We start from the raw sequence: 18,271 nt of genomic DNA on the forward strand, positions 1-18,271 counted from the left end.
GCCAGGCGAGAGGCACAAAGTAAGGCAGCTTGTCCAGTTCAGCGCAGACTGCACAGCCCCTGAGGGCAGGCAGGCGCTGTTCTCGCGCTGCACAACCCGAGCCTCAGGCGCAGCCCAGCGTGTGTGTTTGAGGCTGGGCGCGCTACAAAGACAGCTACAGCCTCTTTAGGGGAGAGCAAAAACATCCCCAGGAAGGAGCGAGCAGATCTAGGGCAGAAGGTGACACTGGCCTTCCGAGGGGGAGGAACTGTCTTATTCACCTCCTGTCTCAGAAACTCAACGTCTGTTAGAGGAACACACAGGAAGAGTTTTAAGCCAAATGCCAGCATCTCATCGTCTCTGGAAATAAGGTATGCTCGAGGCACACTTCACCCAAGCTCGGTCGGTGGCCGGGCCCTCTGCACCACCGGCGGCCCCTGATGGATGCTCCCAGGCTGCCTAGGTTACTGCTCTCAAGCGTCCACACCCAGAGGGAGAGTCACCAGCTAAGCATCATTCCCGAAACAGGCAGCTCCCCTCCGGCTAAGGGGGCTTGTGGTGGCGGGGGTAGTTACCCAGTGCCCTGGCTCTGCCCAAGGGATAAGGGGCATGGAAGTGCAGCCCCAAGCTGCAAGGAGCCTTCCCTGGTCCTTAACGCTCTTCCCCGGGCTCACTCCAGCTCACAGGGTCACAGAACTGTTCCCCTTTTACAGATGAGGAGGCTGCAGTCTCCCACAGCCTCGGCTACCAGGCAGTGGGGCTGTTCCACTTCCCAGCTCCCTCGGCCCTGTGCGGCCCCACCCGCCTTCCTGCTCCTGCTCCTGCCCAAGCACACCCAGTGCTCACCCCAGACCCAACTGCCCCTCTGTGCCTCCATTCACTCTCTCTCCTCTGCCCGCAGTGCCACCCCAACTGTGCCCATGTCCTTCAAGCTCTAGTTCAAATGTCACGTTGCCCACATTGCCTGATCCCCAGTCCCAGCGCCTCTCCCCAAGGCCCCTGCACCCACACTCATGCGGGACTATCTGGGTGGCGGTGAGTCAGTCCTGGGAGGGCAGGCCCAGTCCACTCCCACCGTGTCCACCCAAGCGCCAGGCCCTGGGGGAACAAGTGCTCAGTAAATATTTGCTTAATTGAATTTGGCCAAGGAACCTTCTCCAGACAGCTCAATCCCTAGGGCAGGGAAATCACTTGGGCAGAAAGGAGCCGGGCAGGGGCTCAGTTGCCTCCCTAAGCCAGACAAACCTTGTCTCCCAGGCGGTCCCTCCACCCTGAGCCGCCGACTCCAGGGAACCCTGTCTCGCCTGGCACCGCCTTTCCATCCTCTTCTCTCAGAAACAGGAGCCCCAATTCTCGGCCTAGGCCGACTCCTGCCATCATCTCCCAGAAAGGCTCAGCACCGCCCTAAATGCAGAGTCCTCTCGGATCGCCGCAGGATACCGAGCCCAGCCTTGAGGCCCTCACACCCCTCCCCCAAACACCCCCACCTCCTTTTAAGGGAAAAAATATTGAGCCGGGAACGTATTACAATCACAGCGGGTCGATACTCATCTTTTGCTCTAAATGCCTCCAAGGAACCTGCTCGCTGCAAGAGCAATGACCGAAAACTGCGAGCTGTCTGTCGCGGGGTCCAGGCCTCCGGGGCCCTCCCCTCCGTCTCCGCCAAGGCAACGTGTCGGGGGTTCGGCAGCCCGGGGTCCCCGCCGCCCCCCGGTTCCCCGAGGGAGAGCTCGCCTCAGCGCCGCTCCTCAGGTCGCCTGGCCCGGCCTGGGCTCCGCACCAGCCGCTGCTCGGGGGCGCCCGGCGGCCCCGCGCGACATCCCCGCACCCCCTGCACACCCTCCCGGGCCCGCAGCTGCCCCTCCCGCGGGCTCCTCGGCCCGGCGGCGTCACCCTCCCGCAGCCCCGGCGGGCCCGAGGCCGCCCCTGCCCCTCGCAGGCATCCGCACCCTCGCCGCCCTCCGCCCCGGCCGGGCATCCCGGACGCCGCGCCGCTGCGCCCCTCGCCCGGTACAAAGGCCCCGGAGGGGTCCCAGGTGAGGGTGGGGCGGACGCCCGGCCGCGCCCCCGACCCCCAAGGCGCAGCCGCGCGCGCCCCGGCCACGGGTCCGCTCACTCACCTCCGGGCCGCGGCGCCGGGCGTCCGCCGAGCTGCTCAGGGCGGGGCGGGGCGGCGAGGCGAGCGCGGGGCCGCGGCGCCCTCGTTCCGCACGACGCGGGCGGCAGCCCCCGCGCGGGGACGTGACCGGACCGCGGGCGGCGCACACGCTCCGGCCGGCCTGGCTCGCTCCGCCCGCCCTCCCGCGCCGCCCGCCGCCCGCCGCCCGCCCGCGGGTCCGCCCGCCCCGCGCCGAGCGGCCGCCGGCAGGGGGCGGAGCCGCGAGCGCAGCGCGTTGCCAGGCCAACCGCGGGCGGGGGTGGGGGGGTGCCGCGCGCCCGCTGGGCACCACGCGCCAGGCGCCGCCGCCCCACCACGAGCGCCGGCTCGCTGCCCATTGGGCACAGGCAGCTGACGGACGCGCCAGCGGCCCAATGGGAACGGACAGGGGGGCGGGGCCGCAGCTCTGCCTGCGCCGCAGTCCTGCACGCGCTAACCGCGCCGGCATCCCCTGGGCTACGCTGCGCCGAGGCCCGGACACCAACCCATTGGGCCCGCGTCTGGCAAGCCAGGCGGACCGGGCTTGAGAGCAGCGATGGCCCTGGCCCCTCCACCTCAGCTTGTCCCTGCTTATCTTCTCACCGAGGGCCGAACCCAGCTGGGCCCCTTCTGAGCTCTGCGTCCTTGGGCAACCTGCTGACCTCTCCCAGTCTTTCCGTTTGCAAAGTGGGGCTAGTGGCACCTGCCTCCTGGATTGTCGCAACAGAACGCTAGAACGTGTGAAAGGCTATGCAAACCCTACAGATTTACAACGGTGAGATTTGTGCAGCGATGGGAGGGGCATCAGTCATCTCTGCTGCTCTGCCCCCAGCGTGTAGAGGCTCTTTGGAGTCCCCGGCAGCCCTGACCCAGGAAAGGTTGCCTGGGAAGGGAAGGGAGGGTGAAGGGCCCAGGAGCTGGCCCCTGGCCCAGAGAAATGGGACGAGCCAGTTCACTTAAGGCCAGGCCCCTGTTGGTGCCTTTGGGAATCTCACAGCAAGCATCAGACCCTCAGCTCAATGTACCGCAGGGCAGGCTGCGACATTCTGCTTTCAATTTCAAAGCCTGTCTGTGCGTATTGCAACCTACAGCATCCCTGGTAAAATGCAGATGCCTCCCAGCTAACATCTTCCTTACCACTTTACACCTTGGTGGTCAAATCACATGGGTGACCCTGTTCATTAAGCAGAAGCACTGGGACTGACCATTGGCAGAGGTCAGTGGTGTGGCAGTTGCAGCCCAGCTCCGTGAGCTGGCAGACCCTCCGGGTTACAGGACAGGGGCAGAAAGCAGGATAATAATCGGCCATTACAGTCATGTGACACTACTGGAGGAGACCCAATATGCTCTGGGGGCATGTAGCAGGGGAGCACTGCTTTCTGAAGGAAGAGATGAGGCCACAGCAGGAGTGGAGGTGGCCAGTGATGTGGGGTGGGAGGGAACTGTGTTCTGAGGCGGGGATCACGCTGGGCATGAAGGAGCATGAGGCTTGGGAGAACCCCGGGAAGACCAGCGTGGCCGGGGCCAGCAAGCTTCAAGGGTACTGGGAACAGTGGTATTGGGGATGTTGGCCTAAGAACCACTAGAGAATTTTAAGATGCCTTTTACGATGAAGCCTTTTTTCCCTCGTATTTATTTGCAGTAGGCATGGTCCTACAGACAATGTGAGTTGTCCTACTGGGTATAATCAAATAACAAAAGTATCAACTAGGCAGTCCAGAGACAATGAGAAAGAGCAGAGAGTCAGTCCATGAGGCTGAGTCCAGGGTAGGGCCTGCTGTGGCCATGGGACCACGGGGAGACCCAGCGTGTCAGGAGACAGTGGCTGGGCGTGATCAGGGTGCCCATGAGAGGAGCTGCCGGAGGAAGGGACGGCACTCGCCAACAAAGTGGAGGAGCAGTTGGAGAGGTGGTCGGGAAGCAGAGTGGAGGGAAGAGAGCATCTCAGGAGGGAAGATGTGATTGATCAGTGGTGTCATGGCTGCTTTGAGGCTGAGCAAGGAAAGGACAGAGAAGCATCCCCAGGGGGAGGCAGCCACGGTGGGCATCAGTGTGCCAGGAGTCTAGGGACCGAGGCTGCACAAGGCTCAAGCTTGACAGGTGGGTCACCTGAGGCATGGTGGGCCCAGGGAGCCAAACGGAGTCACACAGTCCCTAGGGAAGGAAGCGGTGTGACTGAGAGCAGAACCCGGGGGCTGGCGCTCTATCCTGAGTCCTCATTGACAGAGAGATGGCAGTTGGGGCTCCGCAGCAGCCAGAGGAAGGGGGCCCTGGTGACCGAGCCTATCTGGCACCTCCCCAGCTCAGCAGGGACAGCTGGCTGAGGAGTGGCCCCTGGAGGTGGTGTCCCCCCAAAAATGATCAAACCTCAACTGCAGGTGGCTCTAGCTGTGGGTGTCATGACCTCTCAATCCCAGTGGCTCCTTCTGGGTCATCAACTAGTGACCCATCCTGGCCCCTACATACCCGCCAGGCCAGATCAGGGGTCCCCCCAGACACACACCTTTGACCCCCTGCCAGTCTGGACTCCTCCACTCCATGAGGGCCGCTTCCCTGGGCCTCCCCATAGTGCACTTCCAGAGTGCCAGGACTCTGGAATTCCTTGTCTACACACACACATGCCAACCTGTTCTGAAACGACCTGTCCCCAGCTGACTCTTCCACTGGTCTTCCCACTTGCTGAGGGACGTGTGGGGATGTCTCACTTGTGTCTGAACCTCCCGAAGCCCAGGCCCTGGCCTGCTCGGGTGCCACCCCACCCTGGCTGGCTCTTTTCTGCACCCACCTGTCCTGCACCCCAGCCCTCACTGCCTCTCAGGCTCCTGCCCAGCTGAGTGGGCTCTTTCCCTTGGGGTCTTTCCCTTGCTTTCTCTAGCTCTTTCCCTTGGGGTCCGTGTGCCCCACCCCCACTGGAACAAGCCATCGCAGATCTGGGTTAGTTATAAATAGCCAGGCCCGAGACTCTTCTTTTAGCTGAAAAGAAGCAAAGTGAACGAGCAGAAAGGCACACCCGGCACGCGTTTTATTTTTAATCTTCTCCCTCTGTCTCAAAATGAACCCGGGTCCCAGTGCTGAGCATTTCTAGGAGCAGAGGGCCAAATGCCTGAGAAACAAAACTGGAGGAGCTGAGAACCCTGCCTGACTTTTCCCCCATCTGCTGTGTGACCTTTGGCATTTGAGTGACCTTTCTGGGCCTCAGTTTCCTCATGAAGGGAGAGGGGGGACAGTGGAAGTAACCACCTCTGATGTTCTGACTTTTGTGACCTCAGCTCGCTTCCTCTATCCTTCCCCCAGCCTGTGCCCGTCCCAACTCGGGAAGCAGCTTCCGGTAGCCCCAGCAAAGACACTTGTCCCTGAGATTTCCCAGAAAGCTCAAATCCAGGTGCAAATGAGGCCCCAGTTTGATGATTCACAACTTCCTCACACCTAGGCCTTTGTTCAGGTGGTCCCCAGCCCAGAACCTTGTACCCCCATCTGCCAACAAAAATCCTTCTCGAAAGGTAAATTGTCACCTCTCCACTGTGAGCTGGGGAAGGGCCATGGCGATCATGGCTGTACCTGAGGGGGAGCAGGGTGGGAGCAGGAGGCCAGCTGTGCGGCCTGGCAGTGGCCCGGCCAAAGGGGAGGGTGGAGGGGGAGAAAGGATCAGGCCACCAAGAGAGGCGGCCGGGGGACCACTGACAGGCTCGCAGGGCTTGGACTGTGTCCTGCTCCTCCTCCCCTGACCCCAGCAAGCGCTTGCTGGCGGCTGGGACTCAGTGTCGGTGGGACGCAGACACCTCTTGCCACCCTGCCCAGATGTTCCGGGCACACAGTGACAGTCCCTTACGTGGATGTGGAAATCTGTAGCACAGGAAGCTCCCACCCCCACGCCCGCTGGTGGCGTACAGCCCCCCGCCAGGTAGGCTGGCTTCAGTGATGAGGAAACCAGCCATAGAGCTGGGACGCGATAGACCTGGGAGCCAAACTGGGCTGTTTTGGAAGTCTGTGTCCAACACACCCGAAGCAACAGGAAACTGCTTGTCCGGTGTCATGAGAGCCCTGAGAACAAAGCGGGCAGAGCTAGCTGCTGCACCCTGGCACCCCAGGGACAAGCTGGTCGGGGCACTGGGAGCTGCTGGACATTAGGGGACATGGTTGGGGGCCAGGTAGGAGCCACTGGACACCCTGCCCTGCGTCTCCACCCTCACCGCCCTCACCCCCAGCACCTGCCATTTGATGTCCTCAGGGAGTGAGGGAGGAAGACTGGGGTGATGTCTTCAAAGAGGAAATCCCTGGTGCTAATTGGCACTCAGAGACCTTTAGGCTAATTAACCTGTTTATTTGTCTCTCTAGAGTAAATTAGAGGGTTTAGCTTCGGCAGGAGGAAGAGAGAGGTGTTTGCTGGTGGCCACCTCCCTGGGGGGCTACGGATGGCTTTGCAGTGGGTGGCTGGGCTGCAGGGCAGTAGTGAGGGGCTGTGTGTGGGGAGGGGCTGCCCTCCCTGGAGCTCTGGCACGTTCCCTGTGCTCATCTTGGCGACTCGGGCCGACATCTGGGCCCCTTAGGATGCTGCCTGTGACGGGGTTCTGGGTTCCCTTCTGGGCAGCCACGTGCGGACATTCTCAGGCGGGAGGGGCAGCTGGAGGGGCGAGTGGACCCTGTGTGTGGGGAGGCCCGCTTCGTTGTGCCTCTCCCAGCACCTGCACCCCAGCTGTGCGAGGGAAGCCCCGCTTCCCATGGGGCACCCGGTCCCTTCCAGACAGACCCCTTGGCCAGACCCTATGGGCTCCTGTCACCTTTAGTTGGGGACGCAGCCCTTTTTGGTATATAAGACACTGGCTACACTCTAGGTCTTCTGTCTCGGATGATTCCAAGTTCTTCTCAAGGGCCGGCCAGGCCAATCTGGGGGCTCCAGCAGCTTTGAGACATTTCAGGTTGGGGCGGGGCTCGACTGGCTCCACTGCTCTGGGGCGGGGAGGGAAGAGAGGAGGGTCCCCTCGTGTGCCTGGGCCCCTGGGGAGTTAACCTGCGGGCTCTCCTAGGCCCAGCCCTGCAGGCCAACCAGCAGGGTGGGGGCGGCCGGCCCACCCTCGGTGCCTTTTCTGTCCCGCAGGGGCCCAAGGCATCGTCAACAGCGGCCTGATTCCCTCGCTGGTGTGGAATCTGCAGAAGGAGCAGATGGCCGTCCAGGAGCTCATTCTGGACACGCTGGCGTCCTGCCTGCAGGAGGACGCCACGGAGGCCCTGGGCAGCCGCGTGGTGCCCTTTCTAAAGCAGCAGCTCCTCAGTGGCAATGACAGCATCCGGGCCAAGGCTGCCTGCACGCTCATGGCCATCAGGTGAGGCCTGGCCTGGGCCCAGCCCTTCGGCCGCACCCTTGGGCTCGGAGAAGGCAGCTGAGCTGCCACTTGGCCCAGGGCTCCAGGGCGCCCACCGAGGCCTGCTTCCTCTCACCTGCTGCTCCCCTGGGGAAGGGGGGAGCTGGCACAGAAGACGGGTCTGCACTAGGGTGACCCCTGTCCCACTGGCCTGAGGGTGTCTTGGATCCCGGGAAGCCCCCTAGCCTGGACGAAACCAGGCGGTTGGTCACCCGCCTCCACGAGGAAGGCAAGCGCAGAGGAACACTGGTAGTGACGGTGGTGCCCACTGGTCACTAAGTGCTTCCTATGTGCCAGCTGTTGTCTGCAAATGTCCCATTTAGACAACCCCCAAGAAAGGTGATGTCTCTCTTTACAGGTGAGGAAACTGAGGCAGGGAGTCTTGTCACTTGCCTGAGGTACATCGGAGCACAATCTACATCCTGGCCTGGAAACTGAGGCAGCGCAAGCTGCAGGGCTGGGGTGAGGGCTGGTGTGCGTTCCCACGTTGGCCCCTCATCCCAAGCACGAGCTGGTCACCAACCCGAGTCCCCACCTTAGCTATGTCCCTTAGTGAGGGCCCTAGGTCCTGGCTACCTTCCATCCGGGGTTCTCACTGGAGGCCTGGCCAGTATTTCTGCAAGTGCAGCCCCTGGGAGGCCCGTTAAATGCAGATTCCCAGGCCCCAGCCAGCCCCATCAGGACAGCAGGACCAGGACAGAGGCTTTCCAGGAGAGAAAACTGCAGCCTTCCCCCTCCCTCCTGCCGTGTACTGATCAACTGTCCCTACTATTTTTTGTGTCACCTCTAATGTGACCTCCCAAGAACAGGCTTTGCTCTGTTTGCTGCTGTAGACCAAAGGTTCTCAGTGGGCGGCTCTGGCCCACTACTTGCTGTATGAATGAATCCAGGAACCCCTGCAGAGGGGGCCCAGGACTCTGCATCTTTCAGGCCCACAGCGCTGAAAGCTCAACAGCCTCACAGTGTCCCAGTGAGTGGCTGGCCAACCCCATTTCCCAAACTGTATTCCTATGGAACACCTGTGTCTTTGAGGTGTTATTAAGAGTGCTGGAAAAACGTGGGTTCTCTGGGTGGCTATGTTTGGGAAAGGTTGATTCAGCTAACTGAGTAGAGCTGGGCGTGATGGTGTAGGATGCGGTCCCAGTGACACGGGAGGCCAAGGCAGGAAGATCACTTGAGCCCAGGAGTTCGAGGCTGCAGTGAGTTATGATTGCACCACTGCACTCCAGCCTGGGCAACAGAGCAAGACTCCATCTCTAAAAAATAAAAAATAAAACTAAGTAAGCAACACAGGGGTCTGTCCTGCCCTGTGACTTTCCCATGGGGCCCATGGACAGTGTTTCCTGGCCCAGGGAGCCCTTCTCTTTTGGGGTACAGTGTTGGCCCTCCTAAGTTGGGAAACTCTTGGGGAGTCCACAGCTTCGTACAGTGTCAGAATGAGAAGTGAGCCAAGGTCATCTTGTCTCAGCCTCCACCTGAGTTGCCCAGCGCCGGCAGCCTGCTGCGGTTTGGAGCAGCCTGGGTGGACTCTTGGGTGGAGTCACACAGGTCTCCCTGTGGCTTGCACCCCTGGGTCCTGCTCTTCCTAATTTTGGGACCAGGGAGAACATGTCTCATTTCTTTTTCTCGTGATGGCTTAGGGTGGGGCTCCGGCACCCCTGGAGCTCACACCAGAGCTCCTGGGCACCCGGGCCATCCCGGACCACCAGGGGTAGTCCCAACACAAGCCCTTTCCTTTTGGGGGCATTCCTGGGCCTTGCCCCCTCCTACTCCCAAGCAGAGGTCCCGACTGTCCCTTCTCTGCTGCAGCATCCCCTTGCAGGGCAAGAACCAGGTGTGGCAGTATGACGTCATCCCCCTCCTGGTGCATCTGCTGAAAGACGACGTGGACGAGGTGCAGGCCAACGCCGCCGGGGCCCTGATGTACGCCACCGTGACCACGGAAGGTGAGGCGGGGCAGGAGCGTGCTGGCAGCCTCAGTGAACTTTCCAAAACTCAGCCTTCCGGTGCCCAGGGGCCGGGTAGTGCTCCCCGGCTCCCCGTGCTCTGCCCAAATCCTCCTGCTGGCCTGTCACCGAAGTCCTTTCAAGGGTTGGTCCGAGGCTCAGCCTTTGCTCTTCTTCCTGGGCACAGTGGGCCACCTGTGCCCCCTCACCGGTGACTCTCATTAGGACCTCAGGGCCTTCGCACCAGGCTGTTCCCTGGGCCTGGAATTCCCGCCTCCCACCCAGGCCCCTGCTGAGCGGTGATTCTGGGATCGATTAGCTTGCCATCTATGACTCTGTTATCCTGAGCTCTAAGCAAGCCCTGGAGCGCTTGACTCCATGGTGTTTCTTGATCATAGTGACTCCCCAACTGGGGAAGGGGGCAAATCCCCCCCACCGAGCCCCCAACCTCAAAACTCCCAGCCAGTCAGGCTTCCCTGTGAAGTCACCCAACCCTGGTTTCCACGTCTGGCAGCCTGGGGCGCGCCACCCCGGGGCCCTGGAAAAGCTGTCTGACCTCCCCCCTGGCCCACATGCACCCCCAGCCCATGCCCTGTTTCCTTTGCGGTCCGTGGAGGACCGTATGGGCTCAGATTTGCAATCAGTGTGCTGCAAGGAGCCTCCCAAAGACAGGTCCTCCTGGCCACTCTCCACTGGACCCTAGTGGTGGGAGTCTGAGGCACAAGGGGGGGACAGGTTGGGGTCTTCTCAGAGTCCACAGGCCCCTTTTGATTGCGCAGTCAGGGAGCTCACTGTGTGTGGCAGGGGCTCCCCCTGCGTGTTTGCCTCGGGGCAGCTGTGGCCCAGTGTTCTCCTCACCCCGCCCCGGCTTCCTGCCAGAGCAGCTGGGGGGTTGGGGGCTCGCTAGGGGCCTGGCCAAGGGCCAGAGACACAGGACTCTGGCACCCAGGGATGTGAGGCTACTTCCTGCTGAGCTGGCACTCCAGCCAAGGTCCCTGAGCCCATGCCACGTGCCAGGCCTTGTGCTGGACTGTGGGGACCCAGGGGCTCAGCCTTGGGAGAGGCAGAGTGAGGAGCCAGGTGGAGGAGGGGCACGGCCTGGCTGGGCACAGGACAGGCTGCGCCTCCTCCGGAAGGGGTGTGGGATCGACCCCAAGGACAGCGGGAGTCAACAGGGCAGGGCTGAGGCTGAGTTTGATGAGCACTGCGGGAGGGTGGGGCCGGTGAGGACGGCGGGAAGGGGCAGTGCGCATGCGCTTGTGCGCGTGCGCGTGCGCGTGCATGTGTGCGCGCCTGGTGCAGAGTAGGTGCTCAAGAAATACCACATAAACGAACTGTCAGATTTACAATTTGAAAAGATCATTCGTGTTGCCTGTGAGGACTGGGTTTTGGAACAGGAACAAGGGCGTATGGGGAGAAGCCAGCTGGGGGCTGGAAGGGCAGGAGATGAGGGGGCCTGGCCTAGGCTGGACTCGGCAAAGGGCGTGGGAGAGGTGGGGGTGGGGAGGACAGGGGGCCAGGGTGGCGCCTCCCCTTGAGGCAGCGAAGGCAGAGGTGGGAGGCCGGGGGAGGGTGGGGTGAGAGAGGTGGGAAGAGGCCCCCTCGGGCTGTTGGGGACGCCCTGTGCTGGTGACCTGCAGGGAAGTATGCGGCCCTGGAAGCAGAAGCCATCCACCCGCTCCTGGACCTGCTGCGCTCGCCCTTCAACAAGGTGCGCCTGAATGCCACCAAGGCCCTCACCATGCTGGCCGAGGCCCCGGAGGGCCGCAAAGCCCTGCAGTCCCACGTGCACAACTTCCGTGCCCTCCAAGGGGAAGCCATCGAGGCCAGCACGCGGCGGGCCGCCGAGATCGCCATCAAAGTCATTGAGTGGAAACCCTGAGCCGCTCACGGGGGAGACCTGCTAGGCCACCTCCATCCTGAATAAAAGGCTGAATCTCTTTATCTTGGGTCCGAATGGCACTTTATGTTCCTGGAGCACGGTCACGTCTCCGCTCTTTCTCTTGCCAAACTGGAAATGCCAGGCCCAGAAGGACTGGGTCCTGGGCACCACAGGCCAAACCCAGAGTGGGGGACAGGTGGGAGGTGGCCTCCAAGTTCCACTGTCTGCTGGGGCCAAGGGTCCCCCTCAGAAGGTAGAGAGCAGGGCTGAGCCCTCCAGGGCCTTCGGTTGGGGGAAGGAAGGGACACAGCTGGGCCAGGTACCACCTGAGCTTCGGACACTTGAGTGACCAGGCTGTTGGGGTGTGGCTGGGCACGGCCCTCTCAGCCTGGGTGAGGAAGGGAGGTGAGGGGCTCCCTCAGGGCCGAGTGCTCCAGACAGGGACAAGTTCTGGTGTCCTCACGAAGATCTTCCCCCAGACAGCTGTGTTCCTCTCCAAAGCCAGGAAGTTGGCTGAACACACTTGGGGGCCTGCCCGGACCTGGGACAGCCCTCTGGGGAGCCTTCCACCTGTGCCTCCGCTGCCTCTTGTCCCCTGCAGCGAAGCTGGCTAAGGGGGCTGGAGAGCTTGGGGAAGGAGACAGAGCTGGGCCGAGAGGACGGGCGGGGAGCAGCCAGGCTGCAGGGGGCCTGGGGCATGGAGATGAGGCTGGGGAATGACCTGGAGAGCCCCTTAATCTCCCCCCACCCATCCCTGCCTGGCCCAGCAAGTTCCCCAATTTGGGGGAGGAGCGGTTCTGGCGTTGGTCGGAGGAGCTGCAGGAGCCTCGAGAGCTCAGCTTGGGGGCCGGGCCCTTCCGTCTGGGGCTGAGCTGGGGCCTTAATCTTTCCCAGGGGCTTTCTGAGCCTCCCTGTCTCAGACGGGGTTCCCCTTGTTCACATCCGTACCCAGCAGTCCTGTTTCCTGTGGGATGCCCGCTCCGCCCAGAATAAACATTATCAGCGAAACCAGAATCCCAAAGCGAGCCTCTTCTTGCCATCCTCTCAGTAAGCCCCAGGGGCCCTCACTTTCTGGGAAGAGACAGAAGTTTGTATCCCTGGAATGAAGGGCTTAGCCCAGCTAGGCCCTTTTGTTCTGGAACGGACTGGCTGCTGGGCCCAGCTGGGGTTTCAGGTTCAATCCCTTCCTCAAAATAAGGCCCCTTGAGAGGAAACCTTTTCTCCTTCAGGAAAGGAGGTCCTCAGGGAGCTCCACTTGCTCATGTCCCAGTCCTGCCTCAGCACAGAGCAGGCCAGCCCCACCTCTACCCCAGGCTCCAGCCATGGTCACCCTCCCTGCTGCCAAGGCCCTGGGGCCTGGGATCCTGTAGAGCCCTCTGTCTCTGCATGCCCAGGGGTGTTGGTGTTTCTTATAGTTCTGTCCTGGCCTTTTCTTCTTCCAAGTTCCCCAAACGATCTCAGCTACCTGGCTGGAGACCTCCTCCACCAGGCTCCCTTCTTAGCTGGGCCTGCCCTCTGCCCTCTTGCCCCCAAATCTGGGTCTCCAGCCCCAGCCTCTCTCTTGAGTTCTGGATCCTTATATCCAACTTGACATCTACCCTTAGATGTCTCCAGGCAAGAATTAACACCAAACCTTCACAAACTGTTCCAAAAAATAGAAGAAGAGAGAACATTTCCAACCCATTCTATGAGGGTAATACCACCCTAGTACCAAAACCAGACAAAGACATCACAAGAAAAGAAAACTACAGACCAATATTCTTTAGGATTATAGAGACAAAAACTCAACAAATATTAGCAACCCAAATCCAGCCACATATTCAAAACACTGTACACCATGACCAACTAGGGTTTACCCCAGGAATGCACAGTTGGTTTGGCGTACGAAAATCAAACAACATAATACAACAGGCTGGGCACAGTGGCTCGTGCCTGTAACCCTAGCACTCTGGGACGCCGACGCAGGGGCATCACTTAAGCTCAAGATTTCGAGGCCAGCCTGAGCAAGAGCAAGACCCTGTTTCTCCTAAAAATAGAAAAATTAGCCAGGTGGTGTGGCGTGCACTTGTAGCCCCAGCTACTTGGGAGCTGAGGCAAGAGGATCGCTTAAGCTCAGTTTGAAGTTGCTGTGAGCTAGGCTGACACCACAGCACTCAACTCAGGGCAGCAGAATGAGACTCTGTCTCAAAAAAGAAAAAAAAAATATATATATATATGTATATATATATATAATACAACATATCCATAGAATAAAGGACAAAAAAACCACATGATCATCTTAATAGATGCAGAAAAAGCATTCCACAAAACTAAGTACCGCATTCATGATTAAAAGAAAAACAGGCTGGGCCTGATGGCTCAAGCCTGTAATCCTAACCCTGTGGGAGGCTGAGGTAGGAGGATCGCTTGAGGCCAGGAGTTTGAGGTTGCTGTGAGCTATGATGATGCCACTACACTCTAGCCCAAGTGACAAAGTGAGACCCTGTCTCAAAAAAATAAAAACAAAACAAATAAAATAACAAAAGCAAACTCTCAGCAAACTAGGAATAGAGTCGAGCTTCCTCAACATGATAAATAACATCTTCAAAAACTCAGCTGACATCATATTCAGTGGTGAAAAACTGCTTTCCCCAATATCAGGAACAAGATAAGGATGTCTACTCTTGTCACTTCTACTCAGCATATTACTGGAGGTTCTAGTTAAGGAAGTTAGGCAAGAAAAAGAAAGGCATCCAGATTGTAAAGAAAGAAGTAAACTGTCTCTGTTCACAGATCACATGAACTTGTATAAAAAAAAATCCCAAGGAAATACATTTAAAAACTCTTAGAACCAATAAACAGATTCAGCATCATTGCCAGATACAAGATCAATATACAAAAAAATTAATTGTATTTCCATACATTAGCAATGAACCATCCAAAAATGAAATTGAGAAAACAATTTCATTTATAATAGCATAAAAAAGAATAAAATACTTAGGAATAAATTTAATGAAAGGGTGTAAGATTTGTGCACTGAAAACAAAACAGTGTTGAAAGACATTAAAGAAGACCTAAATATACAGGAAAGACATCCCATGTTCATGGATTAGAAAACAATATTGTCAAGATGGCAATAAGCATTTTCACGCAGCTCAACCTCTGTATGTCAGAAATAAGCTCATCTTTTCCTCATACTTGTTCTTTCTCCAGTGTGACCTCTCTCTCAAATTAGTGTCTTTGTCCACATGCTCAAGCCAGAGAGTCACCTCTCTCCAAAGTTCCCCTTCTCTTTGCCACTCACTTGCCTGCGTGCCCTAACAGGCTCCTGGTGGCTGTTCCTGCTTCCTTTTCATCGTCCCAGCAGTAGCCACTTCCCTGCCTAAGCACCCAGGGACGTAGGCCTCCCAAAGCACACAAGGCCCTTGCCCTCCCCCTCCTGCTGTTCTCCATGCACATGCTATGTCTAAACATCCTCAAACATGCCTTGCACTCTTGCCTCGTGTCTTATGTGTCCCTTCTGGTATCCAGGCAACTGATCTTCTCCTTACCTGACCCGGGGCCAGGTGGGGCTCCCTGCTGGGCACTGCTCAGTGGCCACACTGCATTGTGGGCCAGCATGTGGCCTGGGTGTCAGGCAGGGCGCTGCAGGCCTTGTGTCCGCCCCGTTGCCAGGTTCCCTTGCTGAGCCTCAGTCTCTTCCCTGTGAAATGTGGTTAATTCTCATCCTTCCACAGGGTGGTTTTGTGGCTTGACTGTGATAATGCATTTACCCTGGGCCTGAAAACAGCAGGCCACACGACATACTGGCCAGCGCTGCGATTGTTTGTTTTCCCCTGTAGACACGCCAGAGACCAGCCCCCAAGTGCTCTGTTCACAGCTACGTCCTTGGAGCTCCACACAGAGGCTGGCACCTAGCGGGAACTCAGAACTGTCAGCTGAAGGATTAAAGAAGGGATGAGGGCTGGTCATACGACTGACTGTACCTTCAGAGAAGGATTCTTGTGATGCAATCACTTCAAGGCACTTGAAAGATTTTCCCTAAAGACACAAATCCTTTATTTTTGGTCTAGAAAGAAGGAAGAGGAAGAAGAGGTTTAGGCGGCCTCTACAGAAACACAGCCCAGGAGTGGCCTATGTTGACAGCTAACGGGATCGACCCTATGGGCCCAGCTCCCGAGAACGGCCCCATAGCAGCAGGATAGCATAGGAGCAGGGCTGGGGAGAGCTCTGCGGGCGGGAGTTTCCTCTCCGTCTGCCCTCCAGGGTGTGGTGCGCCAGAACCTGCCCTGACAGTGCTGAGCACTGTTCTCTTCCAGCAGAGCCTGGCTCAGGCCCCACCCCTGGTCCAGGCAGGGGCGGAAGCGTCCGTCCCCGAGCGAGCCACTGCTGTGCGTGGCCTGTGGTCATCAGCGAGACCCCCGGGACGGGGCTCGCGCGACGTCTTGGCCAGCAGGGCTGCCCCTCTGAGGGTACGGAGAGAACAAAGCAACGGAGGTCGGCTGCGGGAAAGAAATGGTGACAGTGAAGTAAACACAAGCAAAATCCCAAATATATCTAGAGATGAAAAGACAAAATTAAATTTAAAGTGAAAGTCAGTGTTTATGCAGTAGAGCCATTTGGAGAAAATGACTCATTTCATAAAGGAACAGATGTTCCCATTTGCATAGTCTCTGTAATTGCGAATGGACTTCGCCCCGTCCCGCTTGGCGTGCTGTCCTGCAGCTGGTGGCGCTTGGTGCAGGACACCAAGGGAGCGTTTTCATGAGCGTGATCCTCGGCCCCAGACCCGCGGGTCTCCCCGCAGGAAGCGCTTGTTGCCCTTAACGAGGAGGGAGTCTGGGCGGGCGCAGCTCCGCCGCCCTCTGGGCACACCCAGGCCGAGCTGCTTTAGGAGTAGTAGACGTGGCCGAGGATCACGAGCACCATCAGGATGACAGCGTTGATGTTGACAAAGTGCCTCCAGAAGGGCTTCTCCGACGTGTCACCCCATTCTCTACTTTCTGTCTTCTTGGTGGACCTTCCTGGGGCCAGCCCCTCTGTGCCTTCCGACGTGTCACCGTGCTCCACTGTCTCCTTGGATGTCTTCGCTGGGGCCACTTTGGGGCCCATATGTGGCTCTAGGCCACAGAACAGGTCCCAGAACATCCTGGGGCAGCCCTGGGCCTCCTTGAATACATCTGGAACAGAGGGAATAGGCAAGGTCAGAGGGCACGTTGGGGAGGGCAGCCCTTGTGGAGAGTCCCTTCTGGGAAGGGAGTCCTGTCCTCAGCCCCTGGCTGTGGAATGCCTCCAACCATCCTCAAAGACACAACAGTGTCGGAGTGGGATGAGGGGCGTGGGGAGTGTCTTGGGGGTGGCATGGGGCTGCCTCAGCTGTGCCCAGATCACCTCGACTGGGTGCCAGAGGTGGCATCACTGAAGCACAGCCCTTCCTGGGGTGTTCCTGGTGTGCTGTGGCACTGCCCACCTCTCTGTCTCTATGGGTCTAGGGCACCACTCTCTTTGGTGACCTCTTGGGGAGTGTCTTTTCCAGGCAGCTACCGGTCTCACTACTTGTCCCTGGGCCCGCGAAGGCACAGCCCTGGTGTGGTCCAGAAGGCAGTGCAGGAATGGCAGGAAGGTGCCGCTCATGTCTCCAGGCCAAACTAATGACAACGCTGAACTCTGAGGCTTGAACACTACTCTGGTGTCCCTGCCCCTTGGGGCCTGCTCAGGCTCTGGTCAGCACCACGGTCAGCTCCAGCACAGCCACCGCCTGGAATGTGACCCTGGAGCTCCTCCTGGGAATGGTTCCCTCCTGGATGTCAAGACAACCGTTCTGTCGGAGCAGGCTCCCGGCAGCGTGTGCTGTGACGTCTTCTGTGTCTCATCCCCTTGGACGCATCCACGCCCGCGTCTCCTGGGCTCCCGTCCCCGCAGCCAAGGCTGAGGAGGCATCAGGGATGACGGAACTCAGCAGCCAGGCACGGAGGAGCCTCCGTTACGAGGGGAGGGCCAGGGACACAGACAGCCGGCGCTGGCGCTGAGAAGCCCTGAGCACCACACCCTCGCTCGCGTCCTCACACACCCACATTGTCACGCCCTCACGCAGCTTCCGGGACCTGAGAGGCTGCTGCTGGAGAGGCGTTGGAGCCAGTATGGAAGAGGCAACTGGACATTCAATCGCAGCCCAAAGGTACAACTGTCACCGCAAACAGCAAAGGCCAGACAAGGCAGTGGGACAGCCCAGTGGCTCCGTGCCCACACTTGGGAGTCAGACTGCCCGTGTTCAAATCCTGGCTCTGCCACGCACCGGCTACGGGGCCCAGGGTGAGTCGCTTCACTGCTCAGTGGCTCAGCTTCCCTGGCTCTAAAATGGGGACAGTGACTGTGCCTCTCACGCGTGGGTGAGACTGTGGCAGGGCCTGGCACACTGTGGGTACCCAGCGAGCCAGCTTATACCCCCCGAGAGGAGAAGAACCAAGGCAGGCATCCGGGGGGCTGCAGCCCTGCACCCTCCAGGGGCGTGGGGTCCCATGCCCAGGAGAGGCCACTGCCCTGTCCCACAGAAGCCTATGGAGCCCACCCTGGCCAGGTGTGCACCTCCTGCTGGTGTCGGGAGGCAGCCCCAGGCCTCTCTGGGACCTGAGTTTCCCTGGCAGGAGTGCAGAGGGGCCCAGGACCCTGCCTGCTCCCAGCCAGGCCCCTCCCTCCTTCCCCTCCTTCCCCCAGACTCAGCCTCCCCGCACTGTCCCCTCAGCCTCGGGGCTAATCTCATTACACCCTTTATCCCCGTGTGCGTCAGGGCCGAAAGCAGCTCAGGTCACCCTCCCCCGTGGCCCTGAACACCCCTTTTCTGACTCTGTCTGCTGAAACCCTTCCTCCTGGCCCCCTGGATGTCCCAGGGCATCAGCCTGTTCCTGGAACATTCTCTTCCTTCTTGCTGGGACCGAAACCTACTTCTTCCGCAGACCCGCTTCCCCCTGGCGCCCTCCTAGGTGGGGCT

General features: G+C 59.3%; 1 protein-coding gene across 1 annotated transcript in view; it reads left to right on the plus strand.

The window, feature by feature from the left end:
• RSPH14 (radial spoke head 14 homolog) overlaps positions 1 to 11,304 on the plus strand; it is a 70,101-nt gene extending 58,797 nt beyond the window's left edge. Inside the window, exons 4-6 of the mRNA XM_069497460.1 lie at positions 7,212 to 7,437; positions 9,286 to 9,422; positions 11,063 to 11,304. Coding sequence (XP_069353561.1) covers positions 7,212 to 7,437; positions 9,286 to 9,422; positions 11,063 to 11,304 — 605 coding nt within the window. The remainder of the gene's footprint in view (positions 1 to 7,211; positions 7,438 to 9,285; positions 9,423 to 11,062) is intronic.
• The last annotated feature ends 6,967 nt before the right edge of the window (positions 11,305 to 18,271 follow it).

The sequence above is a fragment of the Eulemur rufifrons genome, chromosome 21, assembly GCF_041146395.1.
Source record: "Eulemur rufifrons isolate Redbay chromosome 21, OSU_ERuf_1, whole genome shotgun sequence".
Classification (NCBI taxonomy): Eukaryota; Metazoa; Chordata; class Mammalia; order Primates; family Lemuridae; genus Eulemur; species Eulemur rufifrons.